Source organism: Pithys albifrons, chromosome 1 (assembly GCF_047495875.1).
Source record: "Pithys albifrons albifrons isolate INPA30051 chromosome 1, PitAlb_v1, whole genome shotgun sequence".
Taxonomy (NCBI): domain Eukaryota; kingdom Metazoa; phylum Chordata; class Aves; order Passeriformes; family Thamnophilidae; genus Pithys; species Pithys albifrons.
In genome coordinates, this window is record NC_092458.1 from 52,318,932 (window position 1) to 52,339,745 (window position 20,814).

The following is a 20,814-nucleotide window of genomic DNA, read 5'->3' on the forward strand; positions in this document are numbered from 1 at the left end:
TTTGGTGTATGAGTTGACAGATGTGATATATGATGACACTTTATCTTTTATTGCTTACACATACTAGTTATTTGGAAAGGATGGGGGCAATTCCTATTAACCACAAGATGGGATTTCAGTTGCTTACCCAAGTGTCTCTCATTCACTCATTCATTTGCTATCAGTTATAGCAGATATATTGCTTCTTCAAGCCTGTCATGCCAATAAATCATTTCAGATTGTATGCATTTGTACAGAGCCAAAGCGTACCATGAATTTTAAAGGAAATCTCCTGTTTTTCTTTTCAATCAGATGAGCAACGTGAAGAGACTACGGCCACGGCTCAGTGCTATTCTTTTTAAGCTTCAGTTTGAGGAGCAGGTGAACAACATCAGACCTGACATCATGGCTGTCAGTGCTGCCTGTGAAGAGATAAAGAAGAGTAAAAGCTTTAGCAAGCTGCTGGAACTAGTGTTGTTAATGGGAAACTACATGAATGCGGGTTCTCGGAATGCACAGACGTTTGGATATAATCTCAGCTCCCTATGTAAAGTGAGTTTTGAAATGTCCATGTTAAGTATTACATTCACTTTTTCATTTGTTTTTATTATGCTACTTAAATACTTGGTTTTGGTGTTTTTCCTGCAGTTAATTATTTGATTTTTATATTTTGTAATTATTAGCATTAGTTGATGACTTGAACAATACAAGTAATCCATGAATAGTCATCTTGAGATGGACTTGCATTTAAACTTTTAGATCATTCTATTTTGAGGGAATAGTGAAAAAAACAAGATCAAAGTAAATAAGACTGTGAAAAGACCACATCTCTGTGATCATAGTAGTGTTGTACTTTTAACTTGTCTGAGCACTTCTAAGATGTCTATCACATTTTAATATATTTTAATACAATTATGTTTTCTCTTGGACAAATGTTTTCTCCTAGTGATTCTCTTCTTTTGTTGCTCAGTTTCATCAATTCCTTGTTTCTTCTAGTTTTTCTCAAATTTTCACTCTTTCAACTTTTGTATAAGGTGTATACAAGAAGGTATCTGTACTTTTCTGAATGTTAATTTATAACTCATTCTAATCCTAATTACCTTCCCCATATTTACTGTTGTTATTTTTTTCCTGTGTCCTCTGGGGAATTACTGCAAAAATCTACAGAGAGCACACATATATGTAATAGTTCTTAGGAGAAAGGAATTATTTGGAAGTTTGTACTCTTTGTATTTCTGTTTCTTTATTTTTTGAGCAAAAGGAAATACAATATATTAACTTCTTGAGTGTTGGATGTGATACCTATGACATTCATAGAGAAGAACTTACATACTTTCCCTAGTCTAAAGTTAACATTATACATGGGTCATCTGCCTAGACAAATATATTGTAGTTAAAGTTATTGAGTTAAATGTACAATTTGTTGAGAAACATATTCAGAAAGAAGGTGCTAAAGGTTCTCTCTCTAGTTAGGTGCATTCCTTCTTAGGTATGATTTTACAAGAATTTGCCATAGGTCTGTTTCTCTTCTCTGTATTTTTAATGCACTACGCAAGCAAAAAAGAAATATGCTTAGGAAAACAATGTGAAGGTAATTTTTACAAGCACTTTGCAGAGCAGGATCAAAAGTCAAAATTTATCTTGGAGGAATAATTTATTAAGAGGTAGAATATGAAAATTTTGAAGGTAGTTGTGGAGTATTACACATAGGAAAGAGAACTGATGTGTGTAGATCATGAAAGTAGGGAGTACATGGCTAGGCAGAATTTCAGAAAAAAGGCTCCAAGTCCTGACTTACTCTGCAGCACTCTGTCATTAAATAATACACTTGATAATCTAGGATCTTATAGTTTAAAAAGAATCATAGAATATACTGAGTTGGAAGGCCCCCATCAGGATCAACAAGTACATCTCCTGGCCCTGCACAGGACATCCCAAGAATCACACCATGCACCTGAAAACGTTGGCCAAGCACTTTTTGAACTATCAGATTTGATGCTATGACCACTTCCCTGAGGAGCTTGGTGCCCAACCACCCTTTGGATGAAGAGTCTTTTCCTGATATCCAGCCTAAACATCCCCCAACTCAGCCTCACACAGTTTCCTTGAGTCCTGTCACTGGTCATGAGTGTGAAGAGATCAGTGCCTGTCCCTTCTCTTCCCCTCACAAAGAAAGTTCTAACTGCAATGAAGTCTCCCCTCAGTCTCCTCTTCTCCAGGCTGAATAAACAAAATGCCCTCAGCCACTCCTCATACGGCTTCCCCTCAAGGCCGCCATCTCCGTTGCCCTCCTTGGGACACTCTCTAAGAACTTAATATATTTCTTATATTGTGGTGCCCAAAAGCTGTACACAATATTTAAGGTGAGCTCACACCAGTGCAGAGCAGAGCAGAACAATCCCCTCCCTTGACCAGCTGGCAATGCATTGCCTGATGACCCCCAGGACACAGCTGGCCCTCCTGGCTGCCAGGGTACCCTTGAGTCCCTTTCTGCAGCACTGCTTTCCATCATCTCCTTCCCTAGCCTAAACACACAACCAGAGTTTCCCCACCCCAGGTGCAGAATCTGGCACTTTCCCATGTTGAACTTCACATGGCTGGTGATTGCCCATCTCTCTGCTTTGTCACGGTCTCTCTACAGTGCCTCTCTGCCCTCAAGGGATTCAACAGCTCCTTCCAATTTAGTGCCGTTGACAGACTTGCTTAGTATTCCTTTGAGTCCTGGTCATTACTGAAGATGTTGAAGAGAACTGGGCCAAGGATGGAGACCTGCAGAAACCCCCTAGTGACAAGTCACTAGTGTGATGTTAACCCATTCACTGTAATCCTTTGTGCCTGACCTGTGAGCAAGTTGCTTACCCATTGCATAACATGGTTATCCATCTGTGTGCTGGACATTGTGTGCAGAAGGATACTGTGAGAGACAGTATCCAGAGCTTTGCTGAAGTAAAAAAAGTTACATGTACTGGCTTTCCTTGATCAGCTAGGTGGGTTACCCTGTCACAGAAGGAAATTGACTTTGACAAGCCTGACTTTCCCCTTATTAAGCCGTGCTGACTGTGACCAATGACTGCATTGTCATCCAAGTGTTTTTCAATACCTCACAGAATAACCTTTTCCATAACTTTACTGGGCACTGAAGGGGTGTAGTTTCTAGTTCTTCTTCTTGCACTTCTTGAAAATGAGGACAATGTTCACCAGCCTCCAGTGAGCTGGGGTCTCTCTGGATTCCCAAGACCACTCAAGAGTCATTAAGGGAGGCTTTGCAATGACATCGGCCAGCTCTCTGAGGATTCTGGTATGAATGCAATTAGGCCCCATAGCTGTGTAGGGATCCAACTGGACCAACAGATCCTGTGCAATTTCAGGATCGACTGGGAGTAGGTCATTCTCACAGTCATGGTCCTCCAGCTCAGGGCAGCCTCAGTTGTTTAGATTTGCATGCTTACAGATTATTTCACTTTACAGGAGCTTATAACATTCTTTAGAGAGGGAAAAAATTTCTTTTAGTGTACCTTCTCTGTATTATGAAGATGTTGATTATCTACTGCTTACTTGGTCCTTATAAGTTCTTAAGTGAAGTCTTGTCTAAATTACTGCAGAAAATACATAGACTGACTGGTGAGAATCCAGATGATAGTAACGTGTAGAACTTTTCAAGCTTATGCTCAAGAGAAATGCTGATCACTACCAATAGTCTGTAGGTGAAGTAGATAAAAGCTTTAAAGACCAACAAAGAAAGGTCATTTGCTCCCTATTATCAAAATGTCATATTGTATGATTAGAAGTGCTGAGACTGGTTTACTCTTTTTAGGACTTAAATAATTTTTATATAAACATATAGTTTCATATGCTTCATTTACATAGGAAATGTGCAAGTAAAAAAATGACATTCTGATGACAAAGATTTTGTTTCTATGTGATTTGGCATCACTTCACACTAGGTTGCAAACAGCAAACCATGGGGCTTAGAAACTCTTTTTGGGGAGAAGATAATGCAATTTTAATGGTTGCTGTATGTGAGTGCCTATGGCCGGGGGGGTTCGACTAAATAATCTTTAAAGGTGCCTTCCAAACCAAACTGTTCTATTACAAGAAAAAAAAAAACAAACAAAACCACGAAACAACAAAGAAGCCCCACACAACCAAATATTATGGACTTTGCTGGAAGGCAGAGCAACTATGGCCACCAAGTCTAACCACCTTAGCGTTCATCTGTAAGATTTCAGATCTCTGTCACTAGATATCCCAGGACAAATGCAACCTCAGTCAACTACTTTTACTTTTGAAGGTTGTGTGTATCAGGGTACTAGTCTCGAATTCCTAACTTACCTCATCCAATTGTGGCCTCATTTAGGGAGTCCGTGAGTGCCAAGCCTTCTCTGGTTATGAAATTGTCTTTTACACAGGCAGATCACTTTGTCTGGAAACACAGAGGTAAAACTATATATGTGTAATTTTTGGGATTTTCTTAACAATGTGTAGTGTCTTGGTTGATGCATAATCTGCTCTGTTCTGAGAATAGTAAACTGGTTTAACTATTAAAAATAATAATAGTAAAACAGGAAAAAACCCACCCAAACCATATTCCTCCAAGGCCCAAAACTAGAAAGCTGGAAATTGCAGACTGCTTGGTTGTCTGCACAGCAGCTTTCAGTGGGGTTTACTTACAACATAAGAGATTTGTCATGACTTCTGTCCTTCAAAGATAAAGGTTTCTGTAATATTTAAAGATATGCAATTTATTTGCTCTCCTTCATTGGTGTCCAGCTGTACATAGACTTTATGGACTTGCCACTTTACAGAAGATAATTCCGTATCTTGCTTTTTCCCTGCTTCATGTAGAATTGAATTGCAATGGTTCTTCTACATCAGAAAGCAGCCATGCATATTCTCAGAAGAGAGATATCATATTGATATGTTAATACTCAATCATTTATTAAATACTTCTGTATTAAAATTATATGCATGTTTATAACATAGTTGGTATTTATAACTAACTTTTTTTAACTACATGTATTTTAAAGCAGTGTAACATTGTAGAAATTCTGTGTGGTGTTATTGAGACATCCTTCACCGAGATTCCCAATACAGCAGAAATAACTTACTTTGTAACACTGCTTACAGTAAGGACTCTAGAATCTATTTTTGAGTTTTGATATAGATGTGTTGTTCCATTTTCTGTTTATTTTGAAAATTATGTCTCACATTATTATTAATACACCTGTCTGAAGGAAACATACACATTCTGTAAGAGTATATCTCATCATATTTATTAAGATAATTTTGATCTTTGAAAATAATCACTGACTTTTTACCGTGAAGTATGAAATAGCAACCACAGTGATAGCCACCATCCAAAATTCTTCATTTTCATTTGCATAAAGCACAGAAAAAGCTCACAATATTGTTTGGTTTTTAAATCGGATAATTTAAAATATTGTTTAAGTGATGACTGAATTAAAAAAATCTTTTTATAAAATATTTGTAACCATGACAAAAAAATGGGTATGTATATTTAAATTGGGAGTGACCATTCTCTTAGTTCCTGATTTGGAAAAAATCCCCATACAGCTCTGTTTCTGGTTTTCACTCCTCTTTGGAAAGGGAGGTAATTTTTCTTTCCTGCCTTGTTGCTGCGATTACTCTTACTCTGTTGAACTTTGAGGATCCCTTGTATTTTTCATGTTAACCAAACTAAAGAACAGTCTTGAAGCTGAAACAAGTTAACATTATTTTCCAGCTTAATTCCTTGTTGTAGTACTGTGCTAAAGACTTTGTTGCCTCAGTACTCAGATGTTGTACAAGTCTTTGTGCAGTTGTGGCAGCCCTTTACTAATTGCGCTTTCTTTGCCTATGTGCATGTATGCTTTGCCTGCTAAATTGTTTTATGTAGAAATAGTTCTTAACTAGTGAAGAAACACTTTCATATGTGATGTTATTTTCTATTTATGAAAATCTCTTTGATTTAAACAGATGGCTCACATGGAAGACTACAACAGCAATGTATAGCCAAGTGCTTGCCAGTTGTCAATTGTTAGTGTTTCTACACAAGTAACTGCAAGTTTTAAAATGGTCAGGCTTAAAAATAATTTTAGATGTATAAAGGGTTCAGAAAGAAAGATTTATGCTTAAGAATTTTTGAAGTCAGTCTTACTGTATTGAGAGTATTGATAACAACAAGAACTTTTTTAGGTTGAGGTTATGTAGCTTCCACTACCTAAAAAAAAATGTATGTATAATTAGACTAGATTTAATTTCATGCATAAGGAAGCAAAGAATGTAATGGAGTGGATATGTGCATTATGTATGGTTAGATTTTGCTGATTTACATCTGATTTCCCCCCCCTTTCATGTATTTAGTCACAGTTTTGCAAATATTCCTGTATTGCTTAAGTAATTACATTTTTAAAGAGATATGTGTACTGTTTTTGAGTACTGGACTCAAATATTGAATAGCAATAAAAAATGTTTAGTGCGATCTTTCTAAGGATTTTTAGCAAGGTGGGAAATGAAACAGCCCATTACTTAGAGTTTTCTTGGAAAAAATTGCCTCTTCTTACCTTTCTTGGATTCACAGTTAGTATTACATATTATTAATCCAAAAGGTCAGAAATTATATTTTTCTCAGTGTTTTTACTTTTTTTTTCCTAGCTGAAGGACACAAAGTCAGCAGATCAGAAAACAACATTGCTCCATTTTCTTGTAGAAGTGTGTGAAGAAAGCTATCAGGATGTCCTGGATTTTGTTGAGGATTTTCAGCATTTAGATAAAGCGAGTAAAGGTTTGTGTAACTAACTAAAAGTTCTGGCTTTGATACATTAGAGTATCTTGCATGTGAGATTGTGCATATTTTTTACGAACAATATTTTAAAAATAGACATTAATAGTCTGTATGTATCATGGATCAGTAATTTGAGCTGCTGTGAATGGTCTTGAAGATACTGTATGTCCCCTTAACATTTACTACAGAATTTTCCATTACATTTCTTCTAGCATATCTTCTAGAATCATTTTCCAAAATACATTTCTTTTAAAAGTTCTTTTATATTAACAGGACTTAATTCCAACTTCCAATCTTTTATAAAGTAAGAGTATCACTCAATGTCTTTAACTTAAGAAATGCAGAAAGGCTGTCATGCCATCACTTAATATTATTTTATTTTTTCAAAACATGTAACAGTTTTGTCTTCCCTACATGTATGTTCTTTGTGCAACAGTAGCATTGAAAGTCTTGAAAAATTTTTACTGCTCTGTCATACAGTATATAATATCTCAGTATAAGCAGCACTGGGATTTTTGCAATTAATTTCTTAATTGAGTGCATTTTCCATTTTTTATCTCAGATTAAGTAATGTAAACAGAATAAGCACTGAGTAAGAAATTAATGCCACTGTCCTACTCTGTCAGGGAAAAAAAATCAGATGAGCTGTCTCAATAATTTTTTAGTTTATATCAGTTTGGAAAATATCACTGTTTATCTGTGTTGCTTTGTATAGTTTCACTGTTATGCCTCAGTCAGTCTCTCTGCCACAAATTACAGCCTTGAAAAACCTGCCTCTGATAGAGAACTTGAGATACTGGTCACTTACATAGACTTCATTTCCTGGTGTCCTGGTTCTTCAAGTTTCCAATTTTACTTGGTGCATTATAACCACTTAACAGTTCACTTATTTTTAAATAGCTGTCAAATGCTTCAGGCCCTTCATCTAACTGTTTGTACTGGTAATAGAGTTTCTGCTGTATATAAATTTAGTATTTTCATCGTAATTTGCAGTGTTGACTGGTCACTGATTTTTTTTTCATTGCCATTATATTATTGTCTGTATTGTGGTTGAATCTTTTATATCAGACAGAAAAACTAAAATGTTCCTTAATAGAAGTGATTATTTTCAGCGTAGATAGTCATCTTGTATGACCGACACTGCTGACTGTCTTCCGGAAATCTTCTTAGATATAAAACACTGATCATTTGGAGTAGCCAGTGAAATTGTCAGTTAGTCCAGGCTTTCTGTTCTGTTTTTAGCTATCTGCTAATGACTAGATGAATCTTTGATCTCATTCAGTGAGTTGTAAGATGGAAATCAGCGATCATGTTTTCAAGTTTATGTATTGAATTTACTTCGGTGTATTATGAGATACATTTTGCATTTCAGTTTTGCTGTATGAAAAATACAAAGGCTTAGGATATCTTTAGCAGATTTTAGTGTATTGGTGTTTGTTCCTGTGTGGTTCCCTAGCTGCAAAACTCTTTTGAAAGGCTCCTGCTGCACTGGAATTTTGGAAAATGCAGCAGATCACAGAAACTGTAGCTCATGGAGATTTTTTAAACCTTTTAGTCCTTCTGTGAAAGTACGTTTTTATGAAGCCAGTTCATTTAATATGCACCAACTTTTGCACAGTAAATTTTTAATCAAGTGGCTATTTTTACTTGATCTACCCAAAAGGTCAGTCAAAAAAGAAGTCTGTGAATCTGTGCTTGTGTTCAGTCACATTCAACACATGGTCTCATATAACTTACTGGTGTGCTGATGAAGTCTAACAAGTTGACCAAGAATGATATGAATTGAGGCCTCTACAGCGAGCTGGGAAATTACACCAGCTATTACAGCATATATTTCAAGCCATCATTATGGCTGCTAGGGAGAGTGATAGAGGAAAAGTCATAAGAAATCTGTTATCTAGTCAAATATGCGTATTCCAGAAAAAAAGTACTGGTTATAGTAGAACAGAATTTTGTATTGAGGCCTTAGAGCATTTCTTCCATTCCAAGATACTGTACTTAGGGATTAGCAGCAACAATCTATCCCGGGATGCATTTATTGGAAGCAGTTCAAACTTCCAGTAAATCTGGAAAACCACTGAATCCAAATGTTGCATCTAAGGGTTACAGGCTGCTAATGGTACAGAAAGGAGGAAGGCAGCCTTGGATTTTCCTCTCATCCAATGGAAAGGTTGTGTTGACATATATGCTGCTTTGTTCCTGAGAGTTGTGGGGTGAGGAGGTACAATCCCTCTTTTTCTAGTTTTGCATCATATTAATGTAATGTTCACTTTTCCCATAAGTCCTATAGGTTGTGTTTTGTTCCAGTACTCATTTCTAAATCCTTTTCTCTGCCTGTTGTCCTGGCAAAGTTTAGGGCCTTGTACTGGTGGTGAAATGTCTTTCCCTTCATGGTTTTGCTGAACTTTGTTCTCTGAAGTAATTTTTAAAAGTAATCCCCAAGAATAAATCAACAAAGTTTCATAAGAATCTGTTCTCCCATGCTTTTGGTGTAAGCTGGTTTTTATTGAGCTGATTCTATTCCCTGTCTGCATATTCATGTCTTCAAACACAATAATTTCACATTTTATATGTGGCATAAGAATATTATTTGCAAGTGTCTTTTAAATTATAAATCAAAATTAATGAGGTAGAAAGATGTATAAATGTCATCTGGACAATGTTAACATGAAACTCAAAGCTGAATATGCTGCATAAAAATGGAACTATACAATGCTTTTTTTGCTTTTGGCTTCATCACCTTTAAGTAATTGTTGAGTCTTCTACAGGTATCTTAAAACAAGTTACTAAAATGACACTTTTTAAAAAGAATTCTTCCTTGACATGTCTGTCCTTGTATCAGCCAGCCCATTTGTAGCATGCCTTGTATCTTTTTGATTTTGTACTTGCTCATTCTTGAAACCTCTCTCAAGTTATTTCTTATTCAAAATGGTGACCATTAGAACATTGCAATGTTCAGCAATTAATTTTCTTTTTATCCTTTTTAGAGGAATCATTCTTACTCATTTATTTTCATTGAATATTGCCCAGTGATTGTGAGGTGAACTATTAAAATAGCTTGCAAGACTTCAAGAGCAGTGATAAGATCTGTTAATTGTGAAGCTAACATTTATTTTTGAGTATTTTATGAATTATCAAATATTCACAGTATGTAAATTAATTATTGCATTTGGAAAAAAACATTTTTTAAAATATAACTTTGACAGGCAAGCAGAGAGGGACATGTTACCTTTGCAGTTGTAGTTTACTTCAGGATATTTTGGGATTTTCCCATTATATGCTGAAGGTTTGGTTTCTACTTTTGTAACACTTGAAGTAGATTTCATTCACTGTTACAGGACATGAGTTAAAGATAACTTTTTACTTTGAAGTATGACAAATCCTGTTTTTTAAGTACTCTTAGATCAGCAGGAGGAACCTTCATTGTGACTAATGAGCTTACTGATATGACAGTTCCTGAAGATTTATATAATTAAAGCTGTCTCTTCTTTTAAACACAATGTCTTCCCTGCTTTTCTATTAGTATTCCAGACAAGAAATATTTTGGCAATTTAATAGAATTTACTAATTTCTTATTTTATGGTATTCTAAAGATTTATATTGCATTGATCCAGACTGATGTTTTACTTGATTGACTCTAATTTACTCACACCTTACAGAGTATTTCATATTGTAATAACACTGTAAAACTGCAGTTTTTTCTTCCTCTAAAAGACATTAACTCATTGCAGCTTTACAAGAAACATACCCATTTTCTCATTTTTGAAGCTCTTCAGATTTTTTCACAGATAATTTCACTTCAAAATTAAAAGAGCTAGGAACCAACTTGTAAATGTGAAGTTTAATCTATATTGTTGAAAAATCAGGATGCCTCCACCTACAATATTGAAAAACATTAGGACATCGTGAGATAAAAATACTAACATGTATGCTATAAACATTCTATATGTCATAAGTAAAGGGGTTTTTCCTATTAGAGAATTTCTAAGTCAATGGTAAATTTCTCAGTACTATTAAATAACATACTTCTGCTGTGCATTACTTGGGGTTTTGTTTTGGTAAGAGTCATAAATTCACAGGCTGTGTTTTCAGGACATTAAGATTGTTCTGTTTGTTTGGGTTGTTTTTTCTATGCTTTCAGAAAGCAGTGCAAACTTCAAGAGTTACTACATACTCTGTTACACTCAATCAACAGATAGTTCCACTGTCTTGCAGGTTACACAGATTTTTATGTTCTCATAGCTGTATAGTATAGTAGTTCCTATAGATGTATAGTATGAAATAGACTAATTGCAGAAGGTGAAAGCAGGGACTGGGAGAATGAAGAACCACCCACTGCAGTAGACAGGTTCAGGATTATTTAATGAGCTTTGAAGGTGCACAGGTCCATGGGCCTGATGAGATACATCCATAGTTTCTGAGGGAACTGGCTGAGGAAGTGGTGAAGCCACTATCCATCATATTTGAGAAGTCGTGGCAGTCCAGTGAAGTTCCCACTGGAAAAGGGGAAACATAACCTTCATTTTTAGAATGGGAAATAAGGAATACGCAGGGAACTACAGGCTGTCACTCTTACCTCAGTGCCTGGTAAAATAATGGAGCAGATCCTTCTGGAAACTATGCTAAGGCACATGGAAAACGATAACCAAAATGACTTCACTAAGGGCATATTTGTTGTCCTTCTATGATGAGGTTACAGCAGTGGTGAATAAGGGAAGGACTACAGACGTCATCTACCTGGACTTGTGAAAAGTATTTGACAACTGTCGTGCACAACATCCTTGTATCTAAACTGGAGAGATAGGGATTTGATAGGTAGACCAGTTTGTGGATAAAAAGTTGACTCACTGGTAACATTAAGAGATTTGCAGTCAATGTCTCAATGTCCAAGTACAGACCAGTTGCAAATGGTGTTCCTCAGGGAACCGGTACCAGGGCTTGTGCTTTTTAACGTCTTTGCTGGTGACATGGACAGTGGGATCGAGTGCACCCTCAGCAAGTTTGGCAACAAAACCAAGCTGTGTGGTGCAGTCAACACACTGGGGCGAGGGGATGGCATACAGAGACCTGAACAGGCTTGAGATGTGGGCCTGTGTGAACTTCATGAAGGTCAGCAAGGCCAAGTACAAGGTCCTGCACCTGGATCAGGGCAATCTCAATCACGATGTAGGCTGGGCTGCATCAAAAGAAGTGGGGCCAGCAGGTCATGGCAGGTGATTCTGACCCTTCTACTCTGCTCTTGTGAGACCCCACCTGGAGTGCTGCATCCAGGTCTGACGTCCCCAGCACAAGAAAGATGACCTACTGGAGCAGGTCCAGAGGTGGGCGATGAAGGTGATCAGAGGGCTAGAGCACCTCTCCTGTAAAGATAGGCTGAGAGTTGGGGCTGTTCAGCCTGGGGAAGGGAAGGTTGCAGGGAAACGTTATAACAGCCTTCCTTTAAGTACCCAAAGAGGCCTACAAGAGAGCTAGAGAGGGAATTTTGACAAGGGCATGTAGTGATAGGACAAGGGGAAATGGCCTTAAGCTGAAAAAGGACAGATTTAGATGAGATATTAGGAAGAAATTCTTTGCAGTGAGGCTTGTGACTCACCGAGATGGGTTGCCCAGAGAAGTTCCCTGTTCCTAGAGGTGTTCCAGACCAGACTGGATGGAACTCTAAGAAACCTGGTCTAATGGAAAGTGTCCCAGTCCACGGCAAGGGGGTTGAAACTAGGTGATCTTAAAGGTCCCTTCCAACACAAAACATTCTGCGATTCTATGGAATGGTAGCCCATTCAGAAATCTCCCTCAAAAAATGTTTGTAACTAGCAGGGTAACAATTTTATCTTTTTTCTTTTTTTTTTTTAATTTGAGAATTCCTTTTTTAAAATTCAATGCCATTTCCCATTTTTTTAATGTTACATATGGGACATTTCTCTGCCTCAAATGATAGTTTTCGATAATGATGGCTATGAATTATAACCAGGAGATTTGCTACCAAGCAGAAGTTCATTTTTAGAGATCCTCTGAATGAAAACAAACTCTATTGCTTGCACCTTTGAGAACTTCTAGTTTCTTGGTCAGTAATTCACTTGCTTGTATATCAAGACACCACCAAGAACAACATCAAATGTATCTTATGCCTTAGTTTATAGGAAAAGAAGCCAATGTATTCTTTACATAGCTATTGTATAGTATTTTCCTTGGTGAAATAAAAGGAACCATCTTTCTAAAGACAGAGTTAGATTGTTCATAATGGTGATTATATAAATGGCACTTAAAATACAAAATACAAAATTTTATGGCTTAAGAGATAAACACTAAGAAGAATTGAAGTTTTGGATTGATTAGGCTTTCAAACACGACAATAACTGTAAAACCTTAAAATAAATACTGAAGTTCAACAAAGTAGTGAGAAAGAACTCCATATGGAACAGGGGGTTGAGATATCATTGTTTGAAAGGAAGAAAAATATTTTCAAACTCATCTTTTTTTCTCACTGTTTGTTGTCAAGACTGAGAAAGTACGTAATGTTTTTAGCAACTAATTTTGTCTTATTATTGAGCCCTAAGCAATAGAGGAAGATGCAAAGTAAATATTTGTCCATTAAGGTAACTCAGAGGTTAGAACTCTATTTCAAGTTCTAAATTGTGTGAAAGACATTCTTTCACAGGACTGAGGAAGCTTGTTATTTTGGTGCTACATGTTTTTAAAATTATTTGAAAATAATATTTTTTTTAATATTGAAAATCTTAGGCTAAAAGTAAATATCTATTTACTAGATGTACCACCTAAGACATAAAAATGTTTCATTCCCACATTTAAGATAACATACCTGGAGTACTGAATATTTGCAGAGGAGGATTCACAGTGATGTGGTTTAAGTGGACCTTTAAATATTTCTACAATTCTGTATTTATTCGTGCCTTTTGCACCACTGTCTATACCTCTAATGGATCAACAACTCTTGCTCTATTGGGACACAAGTCCAATACCAGCATGCTACAGATTTGCCATATTCTTACATATTCTAATCTGAATCCTTTTATAATAAATCAAACTTTTTGAAAATAAGTAGGTAAACACATCATCTTGCACCTTGTCTGTTTTGGGATTTAAAGGGGTTTTTTTGTTTGTTTGTTAGTTAGTTTTGGTTTTTTGTCTGAGGGTGTTACATGATATAAAAATTCTGGCTTTAAGAGCCAATGGAACACATGCGATACTATTTTGTATCTCTTTTCTTGTTTGTGGCTATAAATTGTGCATGGTAGTGTTACGTGGCAAGGAGTTTTAAGATCTGATTATGCAATGAACTACTCAGATGTAAGTGAAATATTCTATTTCTTTAGGGCATAGAAATATATGCATCTTTTACAGGAATGAATTCGCAAATCAAATATAAGCAAGAGTTTGAAGATTTATACATTTTTACCAAAATGGTGCTTTAGCTTCTAATATAATATTGAAGTATGTCAGTAGTCCATGCTAGTAGCTTTCTTTCTCTGTCATCTTGCAGTGATCCACCAGTTAAGTGGTGGGTCAAGGCCAGTCCATGATGCAGTCCTTGACTCCTATTTAAACATGTTGTAGACAGATTGATCTATAAACAGATCAGGATGCAGATAAAGCTATTCAGTACTACTAATTTCATGCTTATTCAACTGGGTATAAATGTCAGGATGGGTCTGAAAGATTTCATCAATGTATGATGTTTTAAGTGATAGTGAGATTAAGACAAAATTATACACTCTCTAGGCAAAAAATTTGGACATCTGCTAATAGATGAGAATAAAAAATCAAATAGGTTATGCAGAAATCAGTGGCATAGAGGAACCTTAAAATGATGGAAAGGAGGATGAGAGAAAAAAAAAGCTGAATTCATTGTCCAAATATTTAGAACCTTAAAGATGAGAAATTTTTTTATTTTAATGAATACGGAAGTGCTGCAAGTGTATATATGTGTGTATGCAGTTTTGTGTGTCTTGCTACCTGTATACCTCAGGGAGTTAGTTCTTACCTGATCTTAGATTGGGTAGAAGACTGATAATTTCGTCACTTTTAAACTTTTATTTTAAACTTCACTAGAATGATATTCATTACCATTTCATGCTACTTGTTAATTCTGAATCATTATTAATCACTCTCACTGCATATTCAAAGCAGCTAGTTATTAACAATCATATCCTAAATTAGCTGTGAATGTACAACACACAGCACAGTACTTTGTGGGTACCCAAGAATCCAGATGATGATGCTCAAGAGCTCTTCAGTGAGGGAAGCTGAACTGATGCAAGGGTCTTCTTTTTGTTCCATCCTCTGAATTTGGTTTCTTCTTTTATAAAGTGGTTTAATCTCTTGGCAGTTCTTAGTCCACCACTTTACCATATCACTGTGTACTGTACAACACTGAGGAATATTGATCCCTATGCTGGGACAGCGGCTGAATCCTGTTGTTTGGCCTTTTTTTTCCCTTGCCCTTAGCAGCTGCTTCTTTCTTTCGGTAGCAATCTGGTGATGAATAACTGACCATCAGTGAATTGTTTGTCATTCAGGTGTTTCTGTTTTCAGCCATTTCCCATATTTTCAAGTTCTGAGCTTAAACTGTATAGTATAAGAAGAGATGTGGTCTCAGACTGCATTTCACCAGGAGGTTTTTGAAGCTTAAAACAAGTCCAGCAGGCCAGGGCTCTTGTGTAGGTAGTATCGGGCAGAGTTGGTGTAACATCAGTGGCCTGTTCCTACTGATGATAGTAGTATTATTACTAGTGAACTGCTTCCATATTGTTTGCCAATTATACTGCATTAGTGCACTCATATTTGAAATCATAATAGGAGACAATTAATTAAAATCTGCTCAGAGACCCACTTTCTTTTGTGTGTGCAACTGAAGTCTGCCTTGGATACAGAAGGGAAAGTCTGAGGGTTCAAGAACCAATGGCATTGTTAGAGCTTTGGGGAAAAAAGGATCTGAAAAACTGTATTGTATGCACATGTTAGTCACACATATGAAGAAGAAATGGAAAAAAAAAGGACAAGAATGTGAGAAAATGGATATAAAGACAAGAAACAATCATCATGTTGGGAGAAATAAAGCATAAATACTGTATTTTCAACACTGTGTGACACTGAGTATATCCAAGTAGATCTTATGCTACTGTTAATGGATATTTCAGACATTTGTTGGTGTTTACGGAAGCCTTCAACACTTTGCCTCTGGAATATTTCTTTGCTAGTGCTCTAAATCCACCTGAAAATACAGGTGGGTTTTTGGTTGGTTATTGGGCACTTTCTGGCTACATTTTGTCATTTAACTTTACTTTTAAATGCTACATCAATAGTACACTGACAATTTTAGAGATAGTAAACTCCATCAATCCACTATGAACTTTGCATGGCCAAAGCAATAGTATATTTCTGGAATGTTTTTTTAAATAATATTGTATAGTTTTCTGTATGGGGCTAGAGGCCAGCTTGTCACTGTCAGTCATTCAGAATAAAGGGGCCAGAATAGCACAAGGGAAGCAAAATACCTGTAGGAAACAGGAAGAGTCTCATGATAAGGAGATTGCGACATCCAAGCAAATTGTCATACAGAGTGGGCAGCAGGTAGGATTTCTGAAAAATCTGATGCAAAAAGTAGCAGAAGGTTTACAGCAACAGAAATGAGAGAGCACACAAGAAGAATTGCTTCACTTTGGAGTATTATTTCTAGTATTTAAGATAAAACAGGTATAGTCTCAAAACCAGATGAAATACTGTTTTAAGCAAGAATATTGATTTGGGGATGGGGAAGGGGGAGCAAAAATTCTCAGAAATCTGTTGAAAGAAAAAGAATCAGAGTACTGTATTGTCATATTGTAAATACGAGTTTCATTTTTTGCATTCTGGGATAACTGAGATAAAACTAAAAGTTTAGTAAGTACATTTTTTATCATGTTTTGCTGTGGCTGTAATAACATTGTGTGACTACAGAATATTTAAGAAACTGAGGAGAAGAGAATAATTTGGCCAATTCAACACCTCTTTATCTGACTTTATTGATATGAATGTTTATAGAGGAAAGAATAATCAAATGTGAAGGTTAATGAGAGTAGCATAAAATGAAATAAATTTATTGCTAGCTTTGACTATTAGTTTCTTTTTTTCCCCCCAGTCCCATGAAATCTATGTTTACTTTAGTAAAACACTTGATATTATGCACAATGGTAGAATATGCATTAGAATAAAAAGTGGAAGAAACAGAATCACAGACTATTCTGAGTTGGAAGGGACCCACAAGGATCATCGAGTCCAATTCTTAAGTCAATGGCCCACACAGGGGATTGAGTCCATGACCTTGGCATTATTACAAAACAAAATACTGTTTAAAGGAATATGATCAAAAAGTATAAAATTCTGGTATTTCACCAATGAGTGTATCTGACATAGCTGTAGATAATTTGCCAGATAGGAGTGTTATATGTCATCACTGAATAATCCAGAAGAAGCACAACAAAAGAAATTTCATAACATGAAATATAAGTTCATACATCTTTATACTGTAATAAGATCTTTGGTCAAGAAAAAAAAGGATATTTTACTGTAAGTTAATCCGATAAGGTCTTCTCAGGAGAACTGTAAAAATAGCACTGAAATGTAATAGTGAGTCATCACCTGAAATATTACGCACAAATATTATGCACAAGTAGGTGAAGAGGCTTCTGCAATAATTATGGTATTAGAAAACCTGATTCAAGAGATGGAGCTTTAACAACAAAGTTATAATAACCATAAAAAGCAGACAGTAAGGAAATCTAATTATTGCCTATAAAAATATGAGGATCCATTTTGAAAAAGGGATGAGAGTTTAGAGGATATAAGTAAGGTATTGTTTAGGCACACATGCATTTTACTCAATGAATAACTTGTTTTTGTGGGCTCACTAACATTCAAACTCCCAGGGTTTGACTGTTTCTAAACTTGCATGTGAGTTGTGTACTTCACTTTGGCTTAGGTTTATTTCTGAAACCCCCCCAGGATCAGCGGTCAAAATTTGGCAGAAGAAAAAATAAACTCCTTTTCTTCTATATCCCTTCAAATTTTATATCGCGTCTTTCAGAGTGACAAAAAGGAAGGTTAGCAAGTATTTCATGTGATCTTTTTATGGAGGAGCTGGTTATATTTACAGGTTTGAGTTTTTTCATCTGTTTTCACTAAATTGAAAGCGGCAAAGACAATAGTACCAAACTTAATAGCAGCATATTGTGAACTAGCCTCTACTTGAGGCTGTCATCAGAAATATAGTCTTAAAGGAAAATATATCTAATAGTTGTGCACTGTTGAAATCAAAGGAGTGCTGCATTCTTAAATTTAAGAACAACATAAGGTCATGACAGAGGAAGAAAAACCTCTTCAGAACAAGATAAAGATTTAAAGATTCTTGATCAAATATGTCACTGTTCAATGTCAAAAGAACTGGAATACTAAAATAAAAAATTGGCTTTGCTGTAAGCAAGAATTCATAAATTTCTTGTATAGAACCTGTTAATCAGCTCTAGGCACAGAGTTGTTTTGTTGGGTATTTTTAGCTGGATAAGAGATTGTAGCTGTTACTCAGCTGTTACCTGCAGTTGATGTAGAGGATTTTTTGGTGGGTTCAGTTTTTATATTGTTTTTAAACCTGTGTGCTGGCCGAGTTTCATCATTTTGATATTTTGTATGTCACACTAATTTATGCTGTGATCTGCTTATGCAAGACAAACAGTATTGTTAAAAGTCTGATCCATAATTATATTTGGCACAAGTTGTGTTTTGTGTTTCTTAGCAGCTTTCTAAGTAAATGAGCATCTTAAAATTGTAAGTGCCTAACCTTCAGGACTTCATATGAAAGCAAAAGTATGACTTTCCAGTAAAATCAGGTTTGTTTCTGAAACCAGTGAAGACTGAAACATCTTAGTCAATACTGTCAGTTTCCAATTTTAGCTCTGCTTCCCAAGTAAGGCATTTTCTTAAGTACTGCAACCAACTGACACACCTGGTGATGATTTGGGCTGACCAATTCCTGAGTGCATATCTCCAATTCTAATATACAATTGGGAAACAGTGCTTAAAACTGCTGATTATAAAACAAATGTGGAGTTACAACATGAACATATATTTTTATTCTGCCTCTTTTGAAAAGTTGTCTCCAAATTGTTTGGGCTTTTTTCCCCCTTCTTTTAGGTTACATTAGCAATGTAACAGTTTGCCATGGATCATTTTATAGTTGTGTTAACCTTTCTGCTACGAATGGGATTGTAGTTGCTATGCAACATTTTGCTCTAGTCATTTGGGAACTCTGTCAGGCTTTTATAAGAGAAGGAGATGTTCATTTTGTGTATTTTATATCTTCCATCACATAATTCTACTCAATAGATGTAATCACAGATCCACTACAGATTGTAGGGACACAGACTTTCTTCGGGGACTTTTTTAAATGAAGTTGAAGATAACTATATCTTTACAGATACAGTATACTATGAACAAAATAAAAAAAATTTTAAAAAAAGGTAATTAGCCGAGAATTCATGCTATGTATATTTTTCCTGTGGAACATATTTAAATGTTAAGTTTACTTTATAAAGTTTTATTTGATTGCAATAATATAGATCTAAGATAGAATACATGACAGTGAGTTATTCTCAGTTTACTGTTGTGGTCTTGATATTTTAATCATCTGTTTACAGATCTAGTGTTCAATTTCACATTCATTGCTTCAAATGACTGAAGGTTGTATTTCTCTTTTCCTGAAAAAAAAATGCACTTTTTCTACTTCCTTCTATAAATTCCTCATGTTTCAACTCTACCTCTTTCTTTTTCCTTGATTTTGCTCTGTTGCACCCTCTCAAGTGCTTGGCAAGCACTTTCGCTTGGACCAATTCTGTTGTTTTTTTAACCATGCATGATGTTTTCAAACTAGGGAATTGAGTTTTGGTTTTCATGCATAGATGTTTAATAGCCCCATTTTATCTGTGTTTTGAAAATCTTGCTTTCCCATTATGATTTTCCATACAAATGTTCTTATTTTCTGTTCTAACACAATGTGATTGGAAAAAGCTTTGTGGTTCTTAGAATAGCTTTAAAACTTTTCCTTTGGTTAATCAGAAGAGGCAGACTGGCATATGTATATCTCATGTTATTTAAAACAGACTGTTAATTGCAATGCAAAACCTTAGGCATAAAAATAAATCAAAATGCAGCATTTGAACAGCATATATCTAATCACAATAAGGCAACTGAATAAGTGAGGGGAGCTGAACATTGTAGATTGACCCCCTCATCTTGTTTTGTAATTTCTTTAGTGTGCTTTTATTTCAAAATTAAAAATGTAGTATGCTGATTTGGGTAAGATTTTAACTCCTGTATTTTGCAAACAATCATTTTTGTTTAGTGTGTTAACAGAATGAATGTTCTGTATTTTAGTCTCAGCAGAAAACCTGGAGAAGAGCCTTAAGCATATGGAGAAGCAACTCCAACAGCTTGAGAAGGATCTTCAGACTTTTCCAGTTCCTGAGGATAAACACGATAAGTTTGTAGCAAAAATGTCAATATCCTTTGGAGTACTCTTAAAAACCAACACAAGATAATAATCGCAAAGTAATTTCAATGCATCACTTTAAATTTCTTTGCATAACTTCTGTCTAGTTTGTAGCATGTATGTATAACTTTTTTTCCTCTCAAAAACTAAAGACATGAACAATCTAATTAAAGGATGCCTCTGCAGTGGAATAAATGAGGAGAAAAATGCTTACCATCAGATTTTACACTGTATGTAAGTTTCATAACTTAGTGAAAAGTAGTTATAATAGGAATGTTAAGGAGTCTAGTGTTAAATGATTTTTTTTTATGTCAGAATATCATAGAAAAATGTCTGTCACCTTTGTGTCTATTTGTTTTGTGGTGGGTGGATTATCACTATGAATGTTTTTGTATGTGCAACCACAGAAGCAGAAAACTTATTTCAGAAGTGAGATTCATAGCACATTAAGTATCTTCTGGTCTGATTAATGCCAAAATTTCTTTTCTCACTATTTATTCCAAATCCTGCCAGC

General features: G+C 35.6%; 1 protein-coding gene across 2 annotated transcripts in view; it reads left to right on the forward strand.

Annotated features, from left to right (window-relative positions):
* Window positions 1-20,814, forward strand: part of DIAPH3 (diaphanous related formin 3) — a 214,861-nt gene that overhangs the window by 104,496 nt on the left and 89,551 nt on the right. For both annotated transcript variants that reach the window (XM_071570608.1, XM_071570618.1), the window contains 3 exons: window positions 292-531; window positions 6,634-6,763; window positions 20,186-20,310. In XM_071570608.1, coding sequence (XP_071426709.1) covers window positions 292-531; window positions 6,634-6,763; window positions 20,186-20,310 — 495 coding nt within the window. The remainder of the gene's footprint in view (window positions 1-291; window positions 532-6,633; window positions 6,764-20,185; window positions 20,311-20,814) is intronic.